This window comes from Gambusia affinis, linkage group LG02, assembly GCF_019740435.1.
Source record: "Gambusia affinis linkage group LG02, SWU_Gaff_1.0, whole genome shotgun sequence".
Classification (NCBI taxonomy): Eukaryota; Metazoa; Chordata; class Actinopteri; order Cyprinodontiformes; family Poeciliidae; genus Gambusia; species Gambusia affinis.
In genome coordinates this window covers 8328145-8348006 of record NC_057869.1, presented here as the reverse complement: position 1 = coordinate 8348006, position 19862 = coordinate 8328145, and the positions used below count along the sequence as shown (strand labels likewise).

At 38.4% G+C, this 19862-nt stretch overlaps 2 protein-coding genes across 2 annotated transcripts in view; both read left to right on the top strand.

Moving 5' to 3' along the window:
• Positions 1-3239, top strand: part of nkd1 (NKD inhibitor of WNT signaling pathway 1) — a 34411-nt gene extending 31172 nt beyond the window's left edge. Inside the window, exon 10 of the mRNA XM_044098410.1 lies at positions 1214-3239. Coding sequence (XP_043954345.1) covers positions 1214-1746 — 533 coding nt within the window. The 3' untranslated portion in view covers positions 1747-3239. The remainder of the gene's footprint in view (positions 1-1213) is intronic.
• Positions 3240-11415: 8176 nt separating this feature from the next.
• nod2 (nucleotide-binding oligomerization domain containing 2) lies at positions 11416-18730 on the top strand. Its single transcript, XM_044098467.1, has 11 exons — positions 11416-11494; positions 11739-12294; positions 13591-13717; positions 14206-15982; positions 16704-16787; positions 16875-16958; positions 17068-17151; positions 17235-17318; positions 17448-17531; positions 17664-17747; positions 18419-18730. The coding sequence occupies exons 2-11, from the start codon at positions 11785-11787 to the stop codon at positions 18489-18491; spliced, it is 2991 nt and encodes a 996-aa protein (XP_043954402.1). The 5' UTR covers positions 11416-11494; positions 11739-11784; the 3' UTR covers positions 18492-18730.
• Positions 18731-19862: the final 1132 nt, after the last annotated feature.

The window sequence follows — 19862 nt, the reverse complement described above, 5'->3', positions numbered from 1 at the left end:
GTGGAGATAAAGAATAGATATCTGGAAATTCAGACACCTCTTTTTTTAAACCAAAGATCATAAGGAGAATATTTGAGAAACTACTTAATTTAGAATTAATCAAACTATTATCTATGAGGTTTTTTTTTCTTTTAACTACTGAAAAAGGAAGACTTGTGATTAGGAAACCCAACAAGTAATTATTAAACTGATGAAGTATTTAACATCTATCAAGAGTTTTATGGTCTTTTAGGAAAATAAAAAGAGTTCTATTACTTTTATTATTCTAGTGAGTATTCTAGGAAGCTGGGATGAAAAAAATTACACCAAGGTTTGGAGCCACTGTTAATGGCTGCCAAGGACATTTCATACTACACAAAAGGTAAAGTGCAGAACTACCAGGAAGTGTTTTTATGTCTTACACTGCCTCAAAAGACCTTCATATTTGAAAACCAGGCAAAAAAGAGTTCTGCTTAGAACAACCATCTGCAAAAACTCTCAAACCAAATCAGAATGTCGTCATTTTGTCTGGGGGTAAATGCAATCAACTGTCCAGTGTCACTACATTCTCGTGGAGAATGAATTGCCTCAAAGTCAATGTCTCAAAATAATCTGAAATGTATCTGCAAGTTTTTATTGACAGTATGTTATTATTAAAAGCCAACTCAGTTTACTGTAAAGAGATAAGTGAAGAACTCTCACTAGTTTTGATCTATAAACCCACCAATCAACAACATGAACTGTGATGCATTAAAAATTTTGGTTTTAAGGTCACTGAAAGCTTTGCAGTTATATTAAAAGTAGAAATTCAGACAGCAAATTATTTCAGTATTCGCTAATTCAAAATTGTTGTTAAGTCAAACAAAAAGGGGTGAACTTTTCACATGTTGATGCTACAGGTATTTTTTTTAGTTACAAATGATCACAAATCTAAACGAACCACAGGAATGCTTTGTTATGGCATTATAGCCAAAAATATTTTCTCATTAAAAAATTAATGTGTTTGTTTATTTGCATTTTTAAATGTTTTGTTAATAGTGAAGTGATTAAACAAAAAAATTGCATAATGTACTAATTTGTTACCCAATTAATCATCAGAATCATTGAATACTGAAATAATTGTTAGTTTACTTCCCATGGTTTTGACTGGCAACGTCAAACAGTTCAGTCAAGAAATAAATGTTTTGTTGAGAGTTGTTTAGAATAATAAACATCGTCTTTCTTTCTGGGACAGGTCCTGCTGCAGAACCAGCAAAGGTAGAGGCTCAGACTCGCTCAACCAACCAGGGCCGTTCTCGCTCACATGAACCAGAAAACGGACACGCCCACTCACACCACCGCCGGCTGCAGTCAGCTGTGGATACTCCTGCTGCAGAGAGCCTTCACCCAGCCCGGCCCAGAGGCCAGGACGCCGGGCGGCATGGCATTCGCTCTCCGAAGACTCACAGCCGCACACCTCCTGCACATAACAGTGGAAGGGTGATGAGGAGTCGAGGAGCCCCGCCACCCCCAGCTCTGCCCTCCCAGACGCCCCCTCATCAGTCGGCAGCCCCCTACCGCAAACACAAACAGCGATCCAAGGAGAGCCAAGGCTACCAGGCCTTAGGCTCTCTTGGCTCTCCGGCACCTATAGTGGAGAAAGAACAGGTCAGGGACCTCCCAAGTGTGTTGCTGTATGAGGGTGGACTGGCACAAGTGGTGCAGCGGCATGAACATCACCACCACCATGAACACCATCACCACTACCACCACTTTTACCAGTCCTGAAGCTCTGGCCTGCCTGGGCTGGCTCAGCGCCCCTACATTGCCACAGAAAACAACCAGGCCAGCAGACTCTGACTGCAGTGCTGCACCTGGCAGCACAGGCACAGGACATGGGGAGGACATGAGGGCGACGGCCAGCGTGTGCCAGGACTGGAATGTTAAGTAACCAGTGCTATAAAAATGTTGGTCTGACATACAGAAGATTTGGTATGCAGTAGGAGAGTGAGTAAAAGCCCATGTTGAGTAGCTGGACTGAAAATCACACGAAGGCTCAGGAGGCAACCCTGTTCTGATCCGCTGACCTGTAAACCATCAGATCAGCATCCCAACACTCCCCAGACCACTAAGTCAAAAGGAAGAGGATGAACACGACGAGGAAGCTGTGACTGTAATTCAAAAATATATGAAGGAATATGGGCGACGAGCAATTTGTGAAAAATTTGTGTCTAAAACAGAATGACGGTGTGCATACATCTGAGCGTCACGACACTGGTGTGTGTTGGAAACCACTGAAAGTGTCCTCAGAATTTAAAGCAAGCTCCCCAGCAGAGTTTTGAAGAAAATAAAATAACCCGTAATACACTGTAGGCATAAGGGGGAAGGAAAACTTTGAAACAGTATAATTTATCCCAGATCCGCTTCTACCTCTGTTTTTTATCCGAATTGTTGTTCTGATGGAAACGTTAAACAAGCATTCATATTCAAAATTACTTTTAAACTTTGTTGAATGAAGATAAATCATGTCACAAACTGCAGCTCTGAAAACTAGAAAGCCTCCTCTGATTTATGAACTAACATTTGCTGTACATAAGGTATTTATACTGTCATCGATTTTATAAGCTTTATTCATGTATTCATTGTGGAAACTACATTTTTATTATGACCACTAGGAACTTCAGTAAAACATGTAATTGAACCCGGTCTCAGATTTCCATTAATTTCCTCTCTGTTCTAACTTTTACACCTAACTGTAACAGAGTGATGTCTATTACTCTACAGTAATCCAAAAGCCGGGATGTGGAACCAGTCTGTGGAACCAGTCTTCCAGACTGGTTCCACAGTCTGCGTTTACTGTAAACTTATTCTGTTAGAGGGTGAAGTTTCCATCAGTCCAGATAAAGTTTGACTTATGTGTCATTCTCTTTTCTCTTCACATATTTTTTTCATTCAGCATGCAGAATGTTGGCATGCTCAATATTGGCATCCACCCCTGACGCCGTGTCCCGTAATCTCCTAGCTGCTCCCTCTGTTTCCACCCCATCAGCCTGTACCACGGCTGTCAGCAGGTCTTTCGCTGCACCGCCATGTGTCCTCACTGCTCAGCTGACAGAGCTCTGTTTGTGATGTGGCGGAGCGATGGCTCTCTCAGCTGTCTCATTCCTCTGGTGCCGATTAACCCTGGAGCCCGGCTTGCAGACTCCACCGAGCCCATAACTCATATCTCACTACTACTGCCATGCTGGCAGTAGGAACATTCATCCCGTCCCAGATGCCCTAGAAAATAGATGTTGAGGGTACTCTCACTTTCAAAGAATATGTTGCTGTAACTTATTTGTGCATTGATTTTTGCTCTTTTAGGCACATCTGAGTGTCATATTAGCAAAAAAAAAATAAAATCAAACAATTATTTTTTCACATTTTGTCATGCTGCAGACACAAACTTAGGTTGTCCTGTGATGAATCAACACCGTGCTATTGGAAGGTGGAGGGAAAGGGTTGGAGTCTTTACAAACTGAGTCAACTTTTCTAAGCAATCACCAGAGTACCACAGGAGAACCTACACATTTTTATTACCTTTATATTACCAGAATAAAAAAAAATCCTACTGAGATTTAAGTTTTAAAACAGCTGCATCTCATACAGCTTCTTTACCAGTCAGGAAACTTTAATATCAATCAATGATGGCTGCATATTTTTCATGGTAAAAAGCTCACACATGACATAAAATATAACCACCTGGCTATTAATGTTACCTTGCCTCTTTTGAGGTGAAAGCTCTCCTGGACTTCTGGCCCATGAAGGTAACCTGTTGTTGTCCACTTACAATCTTGAGCAGATTTTAAGTGGAGATCCTGTTAGTTCTGTAAAACGTCAGATCAACATCTCAAAGTTTTTTTCAGTTCACCTTTTCAGGCATTTACATACTTGGAGAGTTATGGTTTTTAGATATTTTAAGGTGAGTAACATCAAAATACGTCTATGTGTTTCACTGATATTGGTCCAAACAAAGTCAGATGAGAACATAATAATTTCCAGTCCAGAAGATATTCCAGAACATAATGTGAATTATATTTGGTATATAGTTGTCTTTTGTCACTTTTATCTATTTTTAGTGCACTTATTTTTGAGGAAACTCTTGCTTTTTCAAATGTCAAGTTATGAAAAGCTTGCATACTTCAGCAGTTAAATTAAGAGGGCCGTATTAGGATAGATTTTTACTGTGCCCATGTAAATTGTTATTTTTGTGGTGCTGGAACACAATGCATTATGTTAAATAATGGATTAACTTTGAAACTTCCTCACTATCAAATATGAAAGCTTAAAAACTAAAATGATAAATAAACAAAGAACACTGTGATATTGACTTTAATGTGGGGAAATGAGAGACTGCCATAATGTGTCCTGTTTGTTTTTTTCCAGCTGATATACAGAGAGCTTTGAAGTGTGGATTGGCACAGCAGGGTGTTAGCTTGTGTAAAGGAAGGATGCTAAATGTTAAGGGATCAGGGGGACATGAGATAGTCCCTTACCAATATAGACTGAAAAAGGTTGAAGAAAAAAAAAAAGAAGCAAATCCAGTGATAAGGTACATCTGTTCCAGCGAATTTATGAGCCTTTAACGCTTATTTCCCTCCATGCTGGATAAGTGGCTCCCTTTCTGCTGAGAATCTTAGAACTTCAAAGCAGATTTGCTTTGGATAATGCAAATGATCAGAATACGCTGGTTCCAGCCTACTCAAGAACATGAAAAGGAAGAGTGGGAAAGAGAAAATTAAAACTAATTGCTGTGGCTGCCTTTTATGTGTGGAAAGAAGGGCAGAAATAAAATACTTCAATTATTGTCAAGTTCATACGATTAGGAAATAAGCTGACAAAGTGCTAAATTTCAGTGTTTCTGACCCAGTGGCCGTTTACATTAAATGTTCCTTTGAGCAGCCACTTGGTTCTTGCTTATATCTGATGAAATTATAATTAACAGGATTAAATTCAGCCTATAATCCTCTTGCTGATACTGGTGAGACCGGCTACTTCTAAATCTGTTTTGGACCATGGCTTGTATTCTCTGATTCAAACATATCCCGTTTAGATGAATTTGTTGAAACTCTTTACTTTGTAACTGAAAACCTGTTTGCTCAGCGATCAAATGGCTCCAAAGAGAACCTAATTTGTATTTAAAGGTGACCTATGCTTCCTTAAACAAGTTAGAATAGGTCTATAGGCTATACAAAACATATTCACAATATTTTTTGCACAAAATTGTTCTTATAGAATGAGATTTTAGCCTGCTCAGTTCTGCCTATTTTGAGCTTTTTTCAGAATTAACTGTTTGGGCCTTTTGCCACTTTAAATCCAAAAGAATTGCTTCTTGCCACACCCTCCCAACTCAAAATTTACTCTCGCATGTGAATATGACTGCAAACAGATGTGCAATTATACAACTTTACATCTTTGAAAAGCAGGAGAGCTATCTGCACAACCAACAAGAATGAAGCAAGTGCTTTCTGAATAGTGAGTCAACAACAAAATTATTGTCTTTTCCAGTAGCCATTGCACAGTGTATACAGTGGAAAAACCAGCTGATCAAACATGTTGGGGCTCAACTTGGGTTGCTAAGTGATGGACGGAGCTCAGCTTGGGTTGCCAGGTAATGGGCTGGGCTTTGCTGGGTTTGCTAGGTGATGGGCAGAGCCTGCTAATTTGTTACATTACATTCCAGAAGTTCACCAAAAAACATGAACCTATTGCCAAAAATCGGCTGGGTCTGTTTTTAGAAGCAGTATAAATCCAAATGGCAGGACAAAAAAGTGCAAAATGTGAATTTTGCTTAATACATCCCCTTTCTAATCCAAAATGACAAATGAGGAAATACATCAGTACTTTTTGCTGTTGCTTTTTTCTTTTGTTATTCTTGAGGCAAGTTGCTTTGTATTTTAAACTCCACATAGATGAGGTTTACTCCATGGATACATCATAGTAGACTTTACTTTCTGTTCATCCTGGTACTGAAAGTCACTGTTTGAATTTCAAATTTGCTAGTAGGCAGCTGTTTTCCTTAGCACATAAAGTGAATAATGGCTAACATTTTAATATTGTTTTAAAATAAGCATTAAAATGGTGTAAACTGCTGGATGTTATGTGAATGTTAAGATGTGTTTATGAGGGCTTCTTGTACAGAAAAAAGTCATTCATGTAAGATTTCCTAGCATTTATATTTTTAATACCTATCAGAATTGCTTTCAACAGAAAAAAAAATAGTTATTTATCCATTAAGATTTGTAAAATTTGGCATTTACAACTGCAAGCGTTTTGAGGTATGTTCTACCATGTTAACTGAACATCCTGTGTAAAAATTAATCAGGTGTCATACCTTCATATAAATTGAAATTCAAACTATATGAATAACTCTTTGAATTTGAATATGGAATAAAATTTCCTGTACAGTAATTTCAAAGAAATCTCCTTTTGCTTTGCTATTTCACACATACTTCATTCCTCAAGCTCTGAGGTAATCCCCTTTAGCTGAACAAATGTGGCATTTAATAGGATATTCATGGAAAAAGAAATCTATACTCCAGGGATATAATGTGCTACTAAACTTTTCTTATTTCACATTATAAAGCAAAAGCTGCTGTCCAACTTCTTCAAAATCAGAGCCTGTCGTGTGGACTTCAAGAAACTGAGTCCAGACCTTTAGAGATAGCAAATGAATAAAACAAGGCTTCAAAAAGTTGCATTGGTTTTTAGCAGATCATTGGAGCTCTTTCTTTTTTGCAACATCAAAGGCAGCCACGGCTCTTTGATGTGGCAGCATGCTGTTTAAGGTACAGACTGAATGGAGAGATGTCAAGCTGCAAGGTGCCTCTGTAGTTTATGCTGAGTGCTGCAGAGAGCTGCAGATGAAAGGAGCAAACAGAGTTTGATAATGAATGTCCAACAAGTAGGACCCATCTCAGACAGTGCACGCTCAGCAGGGCGCCCCAGCTAACCTTGAGCGCAGCACCCCAAACCTTGGGCAGACGCTGGAGACCAGACTCCTTCAACTTGGCATGCTTCAGCAAAAAGAGAGGCCCTCAGATGTGAGCTTTAATCTTCCTGTCAATTAAATGCTGATTGACACACGCACAGTTACACACACGCACGGTTACACGGGCTGACCTTAAACAGCCTGCTCTGAAAGAGACGCCATTCATTTCAACAGCTAAGTACCGCTCTCTATTTGGCTCCAACAAGCTTTTTCTAATTATACAACAATCCTTTCCATGTTTGAGTCACTTTGTAGCGTCATCCTGTGCATTTTCTACGGTACTCCTGGATCCTCTTACAGTTAATGTCCTCATTAATCTAATGAGCTAATCCTCTTTTATTTGTTAACCCATTAGCTTTGGGGAATCTGGGATGACTGCCCTCTTTCGCTGTATATCCTGCAGCTTTTTTACTTGAAACCATTGATAAAATGAGACATGGCTTATAAGGACAAACATATTTTATCCATATAATTTTACAGAGACTAGAACTTATTTTTTATGTTCAATGGATAACTGGAAAAATAAAATGCTATAGTGAAGGTATATCTTGGCAGTCTTATTGCAACTCAAAGTCTTTCAAACAAAATGTGGGTCCAAATATATTAAAAGGGGTTGTATTCCAACTTCAACAGTCAGCAGTAGGAGGGCTATATAGTGAAAAATATACTTTCCCATCTGTTTGCAATAACTTTCATAAATCTACATGTATCTTTCTTCCTAATTAGAGTCAATAATTAGAAGCACGGCTGGGTATCATTTACTGATTCAAGAATATCATGCTTCAGGTGTAGAGAAGGAATCATTGACTTTATAAATCTTGTTATACAAAACAAACTAGCCTCATTTTTACAGATGTCCACATGTCATAGTTTTACCAAAACTGGAGTAATACTGATCTAATCTCCCTTATTTCCTGTAAACTATGTGGAGACACTCCAGCTCTCTCAAAGAGGGAGAAAAAAATCTGCAAAGTTACTGCCTGAGATAATGTTTGGGATCCAGATGTTTATTGGGTAAATCCAGCATCACTTCTCACATGCCACACTTTTTTATTGGCTGGCAAACATCGAAATGAAAGGATTCATGGTTTTTCCCTGTGTCATACCATTTCATAATGCATAATTTATGAATATCTATGATGAGATTTTATGAATTGTTACTGACATCTGGTGATAGTTTCAAGTTAATTGAACCTTTCGAATTATATTTACTTAGAAAAGCACTGATGCATTCAATACTTATCTTACACACTAACTATAATATTATTATATCTGTAATTTTATAAACACTATCTTACCTTTGTCTGACTTTGTCTATGACTTTTGGCTGCATCTGTGTATTAACATGTGCACACGGATTAGAGCAGGGGCGCTGTGATTGATGGAGTATGGTAATTCAGGCTGTAAGGACACTGTTGCAATCTATATTATAAAAAGTACATGAAAGACATAAGACATTCAATAAGGTCAGTGGTTCCTTCTCAAAATGCTTTTAAATATTTAACTTTGACTTTCATCTGCTGCAAGATAATTATTTAATCTGCTGGAATAACTGTTAATGTTTCACTTTATGGAAAATGTCTTTTTCAACCATCCTGTATTCATTTTTACAAATGTCTTCTCCATTCATATTTTTGCATACTGAACAAAATTTTGTTGTAGGCCATCAGTTGGTCATTAGCGCGACATCCAGTTTAACACTATTTAGCACCAACTAGAAATAAACCAGTTAAATATTTAGAATGAAAATAAGACAATTTGCCACATAGAAAATATATTATATATTATTATGTTAATTATTCACACACAAAAAAATCTGGTTTCAAATGAGTCCTTGATCCAGCTGTATTAAAACTAGAAGATTTTTTAAAACCAATTTACTCTAAAATATTTGGACACCATACACAGTATATTTGAGTAAGACTTGTTGAGTTGTGGTAACTACTTGCACAATTTAGACTTTGTTATATAACTGTGTGGGCAGCATTGCCAAAAAGTAAGCCTGCAGGTTTATTTGCCAAGATATACTGCCAAAGAATATAGAGGTAGCTCTGATTACACTATTAGGAAACTACAGTATACAATTGTCCAATCTTATACTCACATTATATGCTTAGAAATGCCTAACAACCTACTTGAAAAGTTTAAGATGTTCAGTATTTGGCCAGACATTTAGTGCACGATGCAAAGGTGAGCTGAATCTGAAGCAGCCAGGACTTGCATGCCTTTTCCATGAGCTGGAAACTGATAAAGATATTCATCTTTGGTTTCGTTCAGAAACACTGAACATTATCACATCTCACAGTCCTCTGTGAATTCTCTTAAAGAAGACACATCATCAGACATCATAATTACAATTTAGCTGATTCTAAATCTGTTCATTAATGATAGATGAGGGCAATTCAAATGGAGAAACCTACATTTTCTGAGCTTTTACACAAATTCTTCAGAATCCAGGCAAGGAAAATTCTGATATTCTTTTTAAGATTATTTATTTATTTACCAAGTGTCAGTTTTTATTCCTCAAATTGCCTCTGGACCCCCTTCTGTCATTCGAATGACAGAATTCCACGTTAAAGGTTTGTGTAGTAAACCTGACAGAAAGCACTCAGCATTACACTCCCTTAGGTGGAGTCGGCTGTTTCTCAGACACAAAGAAGAAAAGAAGCTGCTCTTTGAAAGATTGTGTTTGATTACTCCTGTCCAGGTGTATGTGTGAGGATTTCCCCCAACCCCTAACAGAACATAACAGAGGCGAATAATAAACTGATCTCGGTACTCTACGGGGAGCTGCAAAGACCACAAAGAATAAATCAGTGTTGTTCCTGAGCCTTTTTTTGTCCTGACAGTAAACAGGGAACATTTCCTGATGTTACAACCCAAAGGTTCATTGTGTTTTAATTGGATTCTACATGATAGGCCAACGTAAAGTGTTCACACCTTTTTTAACAATTAAATATATGAAACAAATTTATACAAACAGCCTTATTTTGAAAACCCTAAATAAAAGACAGCTACAACTCAGGTGGAGGAATGTGGTGACTGTCTTGCACTTCAAATGTCTGGCCTTGATTGAATAGGGGCAAGACAAAGGTCCTTGTTTTTTCTTTTTTTTCCCTCCAGGTTTTTTTTTGTGGACTCTAGTGTCCCTTATGTGACAGTAGGCTGACAGGAAAGGGGGGAAGACATGCAGCAAATGTCAGTCAGGTCCAGGAATCGAACCCACGACGGCCGCGTCGAGGACTCAAGGCCTCCAAATGTGGGCTGCGCTATCCCCTACGCCACCACAGCACGCCCCATGAAGGTCCTTGTTTGAAATAAACCTTGATTCGTCTCATTTAAAGTAGGGGACTCGGAAAATGTGCAATAAAGTGTTTTGGTCAGATGAAACCAAAAATAAATTGTTTTGGCAAAACACTGTTTGTGGTGGAAAATCAACACAACACAATCCACCCTCAGGGTGAAACATGTTGGTGGAAGCACAATATTGTGATGTTGTCTTCCATCAGCAGGGACAGGATGTTGATGGGAAGGTTGAAGGAGATAAATTAATAGACCAATAAATCATCATCATTATGTGGATTTTTTTTTAGCAGAGACAATTACCCCTTTTTCTCTTTCCACTTTGCAAATGTGTACATTGTGTTGATCAATGGAAAAAAAATAAGAGAAACAAAGATTTGCGTTTTCAGCGTAACAAATTGTGGAAAGTTCTAGTTATCTTGCAATGCTCTGTAAACAGAGCAATATGAATTGAGGTCTGTGTTTGCTCGTCACTTTCATCACTGTTGGTTTCCTGTGAAAGTTTTACTCAAACATGCTTAATTTAGTCATCTTAACAGAAATTAAACTGTTTCTTTTTATAGTATTTGCCTTATCTACCACATCACGTGAACACAGTTTGAATGTTTAAGCACAAACACGCAGAAAGGAAATTACATAATTGAAAATAGAAACAAGGAAATGTAAAAAGAGGAATTAACAATAAAAGGTCCCAAGATTCTGAACGTTCTTTTATGCAACACTTCCATCATGTGGCTCCAACCCAAAACTACAAGTAGTGTGTATCTCAGACATTCAGTTTGCTTATTTTCTTTTTTGAACAAATCTAAACATCTAGTGTTTTCCCTTTAGCTCCTCCTAATTTACTTCACTATAATTGTGCTGCAAACATCTACAAGAAGATATTGAAATGTCACTACATCACAACAAAAGGCTTTACCAGGTGGCAAACTTCCTCTAAATATTACATAGTACTTGCTTCAAAAATCATCAGGCAAATGACATCATCGTGTTACCTTTCCAGTTAATAAGGCTTGTGTTTTAGGGGATGTTTCAGATGAGTAACTAAAACATCCCCTAAACATCGTTCCACTTGACATACACGGCATCAGAGGGAGTTTCGCTTTCACGTGTGGAATGAGGAAGGGGCAGGTCTTAAGCTCTTAAACATATCTGCCTAAATAACAAATGGAGAGAAAAGAAGTCAGTGGTTGAAACCTTACAGTGAGTAGCCTACTATTCCTTTTTACCAACTTTGTTGTGTTGTGAAAGTCTTGAAAGGCAAATTTTGTTCATTTCTTGTTAAGAGTTTTGTATATTTGTAAAACAAAATAGAATGGAATGAAGTGTGTGTCCCAACAAAAAATATCGTTCATGCTTGTGTGTGAAAGTCATCTGATGGGAAAGCTAAACTTTACGGAGAAGTTCTCGGTGTAGATTATAACCACAATTATGCTTGCTGCGACAGGATGTGACTCCAGAGGCAGCAGAGGATCAAGCTTACTGCCACAGGCATGGGAGCTGACATTATGAAGGCATGCTTGCCCCAGGAGCTTTTACTGAAACGACGTGCTGAAATTCTCCATGCCCTCTGCAGCAGTGGGTCTGTCGAACATCTAGAAAGAGTCATGGACATGCTGCTTGCCCAAGGGGAGCTCGGATGGGAGGACTGCCAGAATGTTCTGGTACCAGGAAGAGCTCTATACAGCAATGCAAGGCAACTGCTTGACTTGGTTTATACAAAAGGTTCAGCCAGCTGTGAGCTCTTCTTCAATGCGGTTAAACAGATCTTACCAGAAGCTCTGGGTGACGCTTTCTTCTCGCCCAGATGTCATTCCACTTTAGATTTCAGAGAAAAGCCTCAGAGAACGCCCACTGATGAACTCTTGACTCAAAGGCCAGAACTCGTCCTCAAGCTACAAGACTGTATTGATGGTGCTCTGAGAGTGCTTGTTGAATCAGGTCACTTTTCCTCCACAGATTGTGATGGAATTCAGCTGCCTATTTACACTCCCTCTCAACAGGTACAGTGAGAAAACACAAAAGTCTGAAAATATGTGCTATGAAAAATCATTTGTATTATTTGCTTTTTTTGGATAATTAACATGTTTCATATCATCAAACAAATTTTAATATCAAACAAAAATATCATCGAAAAATCATATTATGATTTTATTTATTAAGGAAAAAAGCCTGCCCAAACCAACCTACAAATGAAGTAACCAACCCCTCTCGTTATTCTTGAATTAATTAAAATGAAAACAGTGTGATTGGCTTCTATTGATATTTAAAGGTAAAGGATTACAAATCCATTTCAAATGTTTAGTGACTCCAGTTAGCATCGCCAAAAGAGGAAAAAATGAAAAGTAATGAAGCACCTTAAGAGTGGCAGACCCTCCCAACGCCAAAGCACATTGAGGATATATTTGGGGAGTCGAGGGGACCACAAAAGAACCAAGAACACCATTAAAAGCATTATAGGTATCATTTACCTCAACTAAGGTCAAAAAAGAGCACAAGACTGGGGACAGTTCCAAAGCAAAAGTCACCGCTTGTCAAAATGAAAACCAAGGCTTAAATTTCAGATTTGTCACAAAAGATATGATGATCCCCAACACTTTGGTAAAATAAACTTTTGAGTGACAAGACAAAAGTGAAGCTTTTGGACAATATGGGTCCTTCTACATCAGGTGTAAAACAACGACAGTATTTCAGAAAGAGAACATCATCAACTGCCTAAAGTGGTGGTGGTGTGGGGCTGAGGTGCTGCTTCTGGACCAGGACATGTATGCCTATGAAATATGACTCATGATGGCATGAATTCTGCTCTTTACCACAAAATTTTATAGGACAATGTCCAACAACTGGTGACTGAGTGGCTCATTCTATGGTGTGATAGAATGATAATAACTATATGGAAGACTCACAGCTTCATAGTAGTTAATAGACTTCTTATCCACACAGAGACATGTTGTTTTGGAGAGTTTTTTTTCCTGCTTATAAAAACCATCTATAGCTAAAACACATGATCACCACATGCATTCATTAAATGCCTATTACTGTTATGATGTACATATATGCCTGTCCCTTTGCAGTAAATGTCAAACTGGTACCTGGAACTGGTGTTTCCTTCAAAATTTTAGAGATATGACACTAAAAGTGATCCTTGGCTCACTGTCAAATGATATTTTTGTACATTTCACCATATGACCATCTTTCTATTTTAAAATGTTCACATGACACCTGAGAAACTTTTGTGGTTTTATCTATTTAAGTCAAGGTCTGTTTTTGTGATATGAATGTTTCTGTTGTTTTTACAGGCAAGACGTCTACTTGATCATGTCAGATCCAAAGGAGAGTTGGCGTCTTTGGTAGTCCTGAAGTATGTTCAGCAAAGCCTAGAATCTGAATCAAGCCTGGAGCAGACAAACCCAAGCCTAACTAAAGGTATGTTGACTACAGTGGTTAAATTTTCAGGCGTGGTTCCTTTTTAAAAATGTGTCAATAAAATATCGTAAAGACACAAACAAAAAAAAACAAACAAATTCAATAAAATGGTAGTGGAGATAGTTTGAATAACATTATGGACTTTACAGTTTAATAAGTAAAGAAATCAGATGAAATGTGAAGCAACTAATGGTCCAATCATATTGCTTCAATCTGTTTCTATTTGTGAAATAATATATTGGGACAAAATACTTCATCAAATCCCATAACATGTGAGTAGAAATTAAGGTCACTGTTCCTGAGTGCATTTATAAACTATATTCTGACCTTTTGTGTAATAGTTGGCGTTTTTGCTTCCCTCTTGCTGATTGGTCTTTCAGCTTATGTCAGTTCAGAACATTCCCTGCAGAAAATGACACTCATCAATACAAACTCATTGGGGTTTACTATGTTTCACATTTTGTGTATATCTCCCTGTTTTCCCTCAGAATTTGTGAAATACCAGAAGAAATTGAGAAGCTCTGTGTCGGCACAGTCCCGCTTCCTTAGTACTTATGGAGGGACCAGCCACATGCCCTTAGATGACATCTACACTGAAGTTCAGATGGAGCTGCCGAACAACAGTGCTGATAACTACAAATTTATGGGCTTCGAGGAAATAATTGGACCTGTGGGGTCGGTAAACGATGATGCAGACACAGTGCTGGCATCCGGGGAAGCAGGAAGTGGAAAGAGCACCTGGCTCCAGAGGCTACACCTTCTTTGGGCTCAAGGGAAGGTCCTCCAGGACTTTCTCCTTCTGTTTCCATTCAGCTGTCGCAGGTTGAACTCAGAGCAAAGGGATCTGTCAGTACAAGAGCTGCTGTTTCAGCACTGCTGTTGGCCAGACAGGGGGCAGGAGGAGATCTTCCAGTTCATTCTGGACCACCCTCATCTTGTCCTCTTCACCTTTGATGGTCTAGATGAGCTCAAACAATGCTTTGTGGACGAACATAGGATTTGCTGCCCCAGCCAGCGTGCACCTGTTCATGTACTATTATTTAACTTAATCCAGGGTTCTCTTATGAAAGGAGTGAGAAAGGTTGTCACAAGTCGTCCAGAGGCAGTGGGTCCTGCTTTGAAGAAACACTTACACAAAGAGATCCATTTGAAAGGCTTTTCCCCATCTGGCATTGACTGCTTTGTGAGAAAACATCACAGTGATCCAAATGAGGCTGCCAAAGTCTTAGAATCACTACAGGCAAATACAGCTTTACTTGGACTGTGCCACAGTCCAGTTCTCTGTTGGATAGTCTCACAGTGCCATAAGGAGCTGCTTGGATGTGGTGAGGGAAGCCTGCAAACAATCACTGATGTTTACCTGATGATCTTACAACACTTTTTCCAGCACCACAGCACCGTTAAGAGTGCCATAGGAGTGAATTGGCTGCAGGAGAACCTTGGGACAGTCTTGCATCTTGGACAGCTTGCCTTTGAGGGAATATCAAACTCCAGTTATATCTTTTCAGTCACAGACATGGAGACATGCGGTGTTACTGAATCAGATATCTGCATGGGCTTTCTCATTCAAAGCAAAGATATGTCCCTGGCCAGCAGTAAATGCTATGAGTTCCTACATATTACATTGCAGTGCTTCTTAGCTGCTCTCTTTGCCATATTGTCAAGAAACACTGGTTGCTCAGCTATCTCTAAACTCTTTGAGCTGCAGGAAATGAAGAAGAAGAGGCTTAGAGGTACATGTTTTGGAGCTTGTCTGAATTCAACTAATATACCGAACATTGTTGAGGAACATTCTATAATGGCAGAAACACCAAATCTGCAGATCACAGCCACCTTTGTGTCTGGACTTCTGTCCCAGCGCTATCAAAAGCTCTGGATCCAGTGCAGCTCTAGTGTTTTGGTAGAGAAGAAGACTAAACAAGCAGAAAAATGTCTTTCAAAAGGCATGCAGCAACATTTCAGGTCAATTCCTCAACCTATGCAGGAAGAGAAGAAGAGCATGCATGCAATGCCAGAATTTGTTTGGCTCATCAAGTGCATCTATGAAATGCAGAATATCAGACTTGCTAAAGATGCCATGAGTAAGCTAGAGGCTGAGCACCTGAAATTGACATACTGTAACATCGGCCCTGTGGAGTGCACTGCACTTGCTTATGTGCTCCAACATCTAAAGAATCCTGTTGGCATCCAGCTGGACAACAATTCAGTTGGCGATGTTGGAGTGGAGCAGCTTCTACCCTGCATGCACATTTGTAACTCTCTATAGTGAGTAAAATGTTTGAATTCTTCTTAACTTAAAGGGTTTGATTATTTAATCAAACAGGGTTAATCTCAGCTTATTTTAAGCTTTTTCAGATAATTATTTAATTACTTGAAATTAATGGAGGTGCAAAGAGGGTGTGATTGACATCAACCCACCAATATTAAGCCTTTGATTCACCTTGAGAGGTAGTCAAGACTCATAAAGAGTATAATGTTGTATAAGGATAAGCAAAACAGGACAATGCAATGATGTGATTTATTAAATGGCAAAAATACAAGCTGTAAAAAAAAGTCTCTAATTACAGCAAAATACCAGCAGCTGTAGTTGCCAAAAATTTTGCCCTGTAAATACTAGAAAATTCTGGCAACTACAAAATTTACTGTTTTTATACTGTAAAATTCTGTGAACCACAGCTGTCGGTACTTTACAGTAAATTAGAGATATTTTTTTTTACAGTTCAGCCAACAGTGAAATTACTTACACATACCTTCATACGGAGACTTGTGGTTTTCTGTTTACTGTGAAAAAAATCGATGACAAAGCCAAGCAGCTTGTAGAATTGACCCTATTCCAAAGAGTAAATTAGACATTAAGAATCTAAAATATCTCAAACATAAACTTTCTTACTGTAGTTTAAGCAAATTATGTGTTACTATTTTTCAAATGTAACATATTAATGTAAGCTTTCATAGTTAACAAAGTTGCATCTTGTTTGCTTAACAGCCTCAGAAATAATAACATTACAGATGAGGGCATCCGCAAACTGATCGACAAAGTCATCCACCTTCCAAACTTCCAGAAAATTGCGTAAGTATATGAAGAACAGTTACTAACTTAAATATAAATCTAAAAGTGAAATGTTATCAGTTTGTATAATCACTTTATTTTGTCCAGCCTTTTCAACAACAGGCTGACTGATGCTTGCACAAAGCATTTTTCTTACCTGCTAAAGACCAGACAAAATTTCCTGTCATTAAGGTCAGCTCATGCCACCATCAAAAATGGAACCAGACCAAAGATTAAATTTACAGTATTCACAATGCCTGTGTAATGTTCTAGAATAATGACAGTATATTTTATCTTTCAGGCTAGGTAACAATAACATTACAGCAGAAGGAGCAAAGCAGCTGGCAGAGGGACTGAAATTCAATCATTCACTGCAGTATTTAGGGTAAAAAAATGCTTGTGCAAAGTTTCATGTATTCTGTTTTTCAGATATTATAAGGTACTTAGAGTATTTCTTTGTATTCAAAGGCTATGGGGCAATAAGATAGGCAATGAAGGAGCAGAGGCCCTTGCAAATGCTTTGCAGAATAGCGAGTCCATTGTGTGGCTCAGGTAATATTTGCTTTAAACATTCATAAACACTTTGTAAGCTTTGACAGTTCATACCATTTCCACTTGCTTGTTATTGTATTTCCAAAATAAAAGAATACAAAAACTAACAGTATAAAAATACTCTGGCAGTCTTGTAGGCAATGATGTTGGAAGTGCAGGGGCATGTGCCATGTCTAACATCATCAGGAACAGCACATCACTGGAGGAACTCTGGTAAGTCTTAGCAAAAAGTTTTGAGACATTTAACAAGTGCAGATGTCATATGCATGAGCTAACGCTCTGGTTTGCCATTTTGGCAAATTGTGCAGCAGTGCTTATATGACAGTGCATTACTTCCTTTAAAAGGTTGACTGAGAACTGCATAACCAGAACAGGGGTGGAGTCTCTGACTGAAGCCCTAAAACACAATCGTCATGTCAAGTCCGTATGGTAGGTGATGCAAAACCATACCCATACACACAGTCTTACATTACCTCTTCAATAACAGGGTAACTGATGTTTGTGCGGAGCATTTTGTTGCATTACAACTGCAGGTGTGAATCTACTAAATTCTGCTGAATATTTGCTGGTCTTCCTTCACATCAGTTTTAACTTGTGTAGAAGTTTGCTTTACAGTGTGCAAAGTGAAATATTTTTAATGACCAAGTCTTTTTTCACAAAGCTTTGTGCTTTGTGAAAGACTTTAGACATTTTTCACAAAGCACAAAGCACTTTTCCTAGGTCTAGCACTAGGAAAAGTGAGGCTTGACTTTATAATCTGCATTCTGAACTGACCAGATGAAATCTCATTATCCGAGTGTATTCGTGTGCAAAAAAAAAATATATATAACCAATATGCTTTGTACAGCCCAGAGACATATCTTATCCAGCACCAATAAGTGCATAGTGATGCTGGAATAGAATGGGGACATTACCAAACCAAAAATTAGGATAGTAAAATTATCCCAAATGTCTTGGAATGAGAACGAGCATAAGATTGAGGCCACAGGTTGGTTGTGATGCAAAAGTCAAAAACACCAGCCTTTTTTTCTTTCAATCACCTTACATAAGATCATGCTTTTGGATGGTGAATACTTTCAGTTTCTTCCATTTCTTTTCAGGTTGAAAAATAATGACCTCACTTCAGCAGAGATTGAAGAAATGCAGCAGACTGACTCACGGCTTGTTTTCTGATTTGGTGTGATGTCATCCAGAGGTTGTGTTTTGGAATATACCCATTAATTTCATACATTTGTTGATGGGACCATGTATATAGTGTGTATCATAATTTGTACAGTATGCAAAGTGAAATGTTTTTAATGACTTTTTATTCTAATTTATTCTTATTTTAATGTATTTGTTTTTACTATTGCAACTTGATGTCAGTGTCCTTTTGTGCCTAATGTGTAATAACTATAAAGATTTTTATATTCAACTTTTTTGTGTCACAACACTCATTGAAAATCCCAGAACTAAAGATAGATCAATAGGGTTTTTTTTGGTTTGTTATTTTTTTTTTTTTTTAGAAAATGAGGAACCTGGTTAGACAAAGAACCAACTATTCCAGCAGTGTTTCAACTGTATGTATGCCTTTTCCTTTAATATGTCAGTTTGAGATATTTAATATTTCCTATCAACTACTAATGATTTAACAAAATTCAAATTCTCAACTACAGCATGGTGTAAAATATAATCTTTTATATTGGCATAGTTTCCAGCATGGCATGGAAACTATGCCATGCTGATCTTTGTTAATCCTTGTCACTGGATGAAAAGCAGCGAAATAAAATCACATGTATGCCTTCACTACTATTATTTGGTTCAGATATGATTGGATTCTAATGGAGGCCAGGAGAAGGAGCTGGCCATTTTGTCAGGGTCTGGGGTGGGTTACCCTGTACTCGGACCTGGGAGTATAGTTTATCTTTCAAGTCAGGTCTTAGACTTTCCCTTTCCCTTTAATATCTCAGGCCCTCACCAAATGTGGGGCCTATTTCCTCCTGTAACACTCCCTGTGGGATGCTGTATTCACCTTATTCCTGGAAAAAGTGGTACGTTCCATTCAGGCAACTTATATGGGACACTGGTGGCTCTTGGCATCTGGGGCAGGGTGTTCAGGTGTGTGCTGGTTCTCTCCTAGTAGCTGCTTGGTGGGCCTGGGCTCCCTGACTTTGTTGGGCCACTGCTGCAGGGTGCGTCAGTTCTCTGGGTCCCATGCTAAATCTGCTGCTAAGGGTGGTCACTGCAATTTCCAAGTCTTTCAAGAATTTTTTAATTAGATTTAAGTCTGAACTTTTATTATGTAATTTTAGCAAAAAAATATACTTGGATTTTAATCCTCTACTGAAGCTCCAGCTGTATGTTTATAATAATTGTGGTGGAAGGCAATCTTCTGCCCTTGTCTTAAATATTTTGTTGTCTCTAACAGGGTGTTACATTGCCCTGATTACCCTGTATGTGACCCCATCCATCTTCTCATCAACTCTAACCAGCTTTAATATGCATCCCCTCAGAATAAGTTTGCCGCCACCATATCACACTGGGCATAGTGTGTTCCAGGTGGTT

What these genes read in the sequence shown, in the direction of transcription:
- nod2 (XM_044098467.1), top strand. Translation starts at nt 11,785, where the DNA reads ATGGGAGCTGACATTATGAAGGCATGCTTGCCCCAGGAGCTTTTACTG. An exon ending in AAACCCAAGCCTAACTAAAG is followed by an intron (nt 13,718 to 14,205) that starts GTATGTTGACTA and finishes GTTTTCCCTCAG; the next exon opens with AATTTGTGAAATACCAGAAG. An exon ending in CAAAATTTCCTGTCATTAAG is followed by an intron (nt 16,959 to 17,067) that starts GTCAGCTCATGC and finishes TTTATCTTTCAG; the next exon opens with GCTAGGTAACAATAACATTA.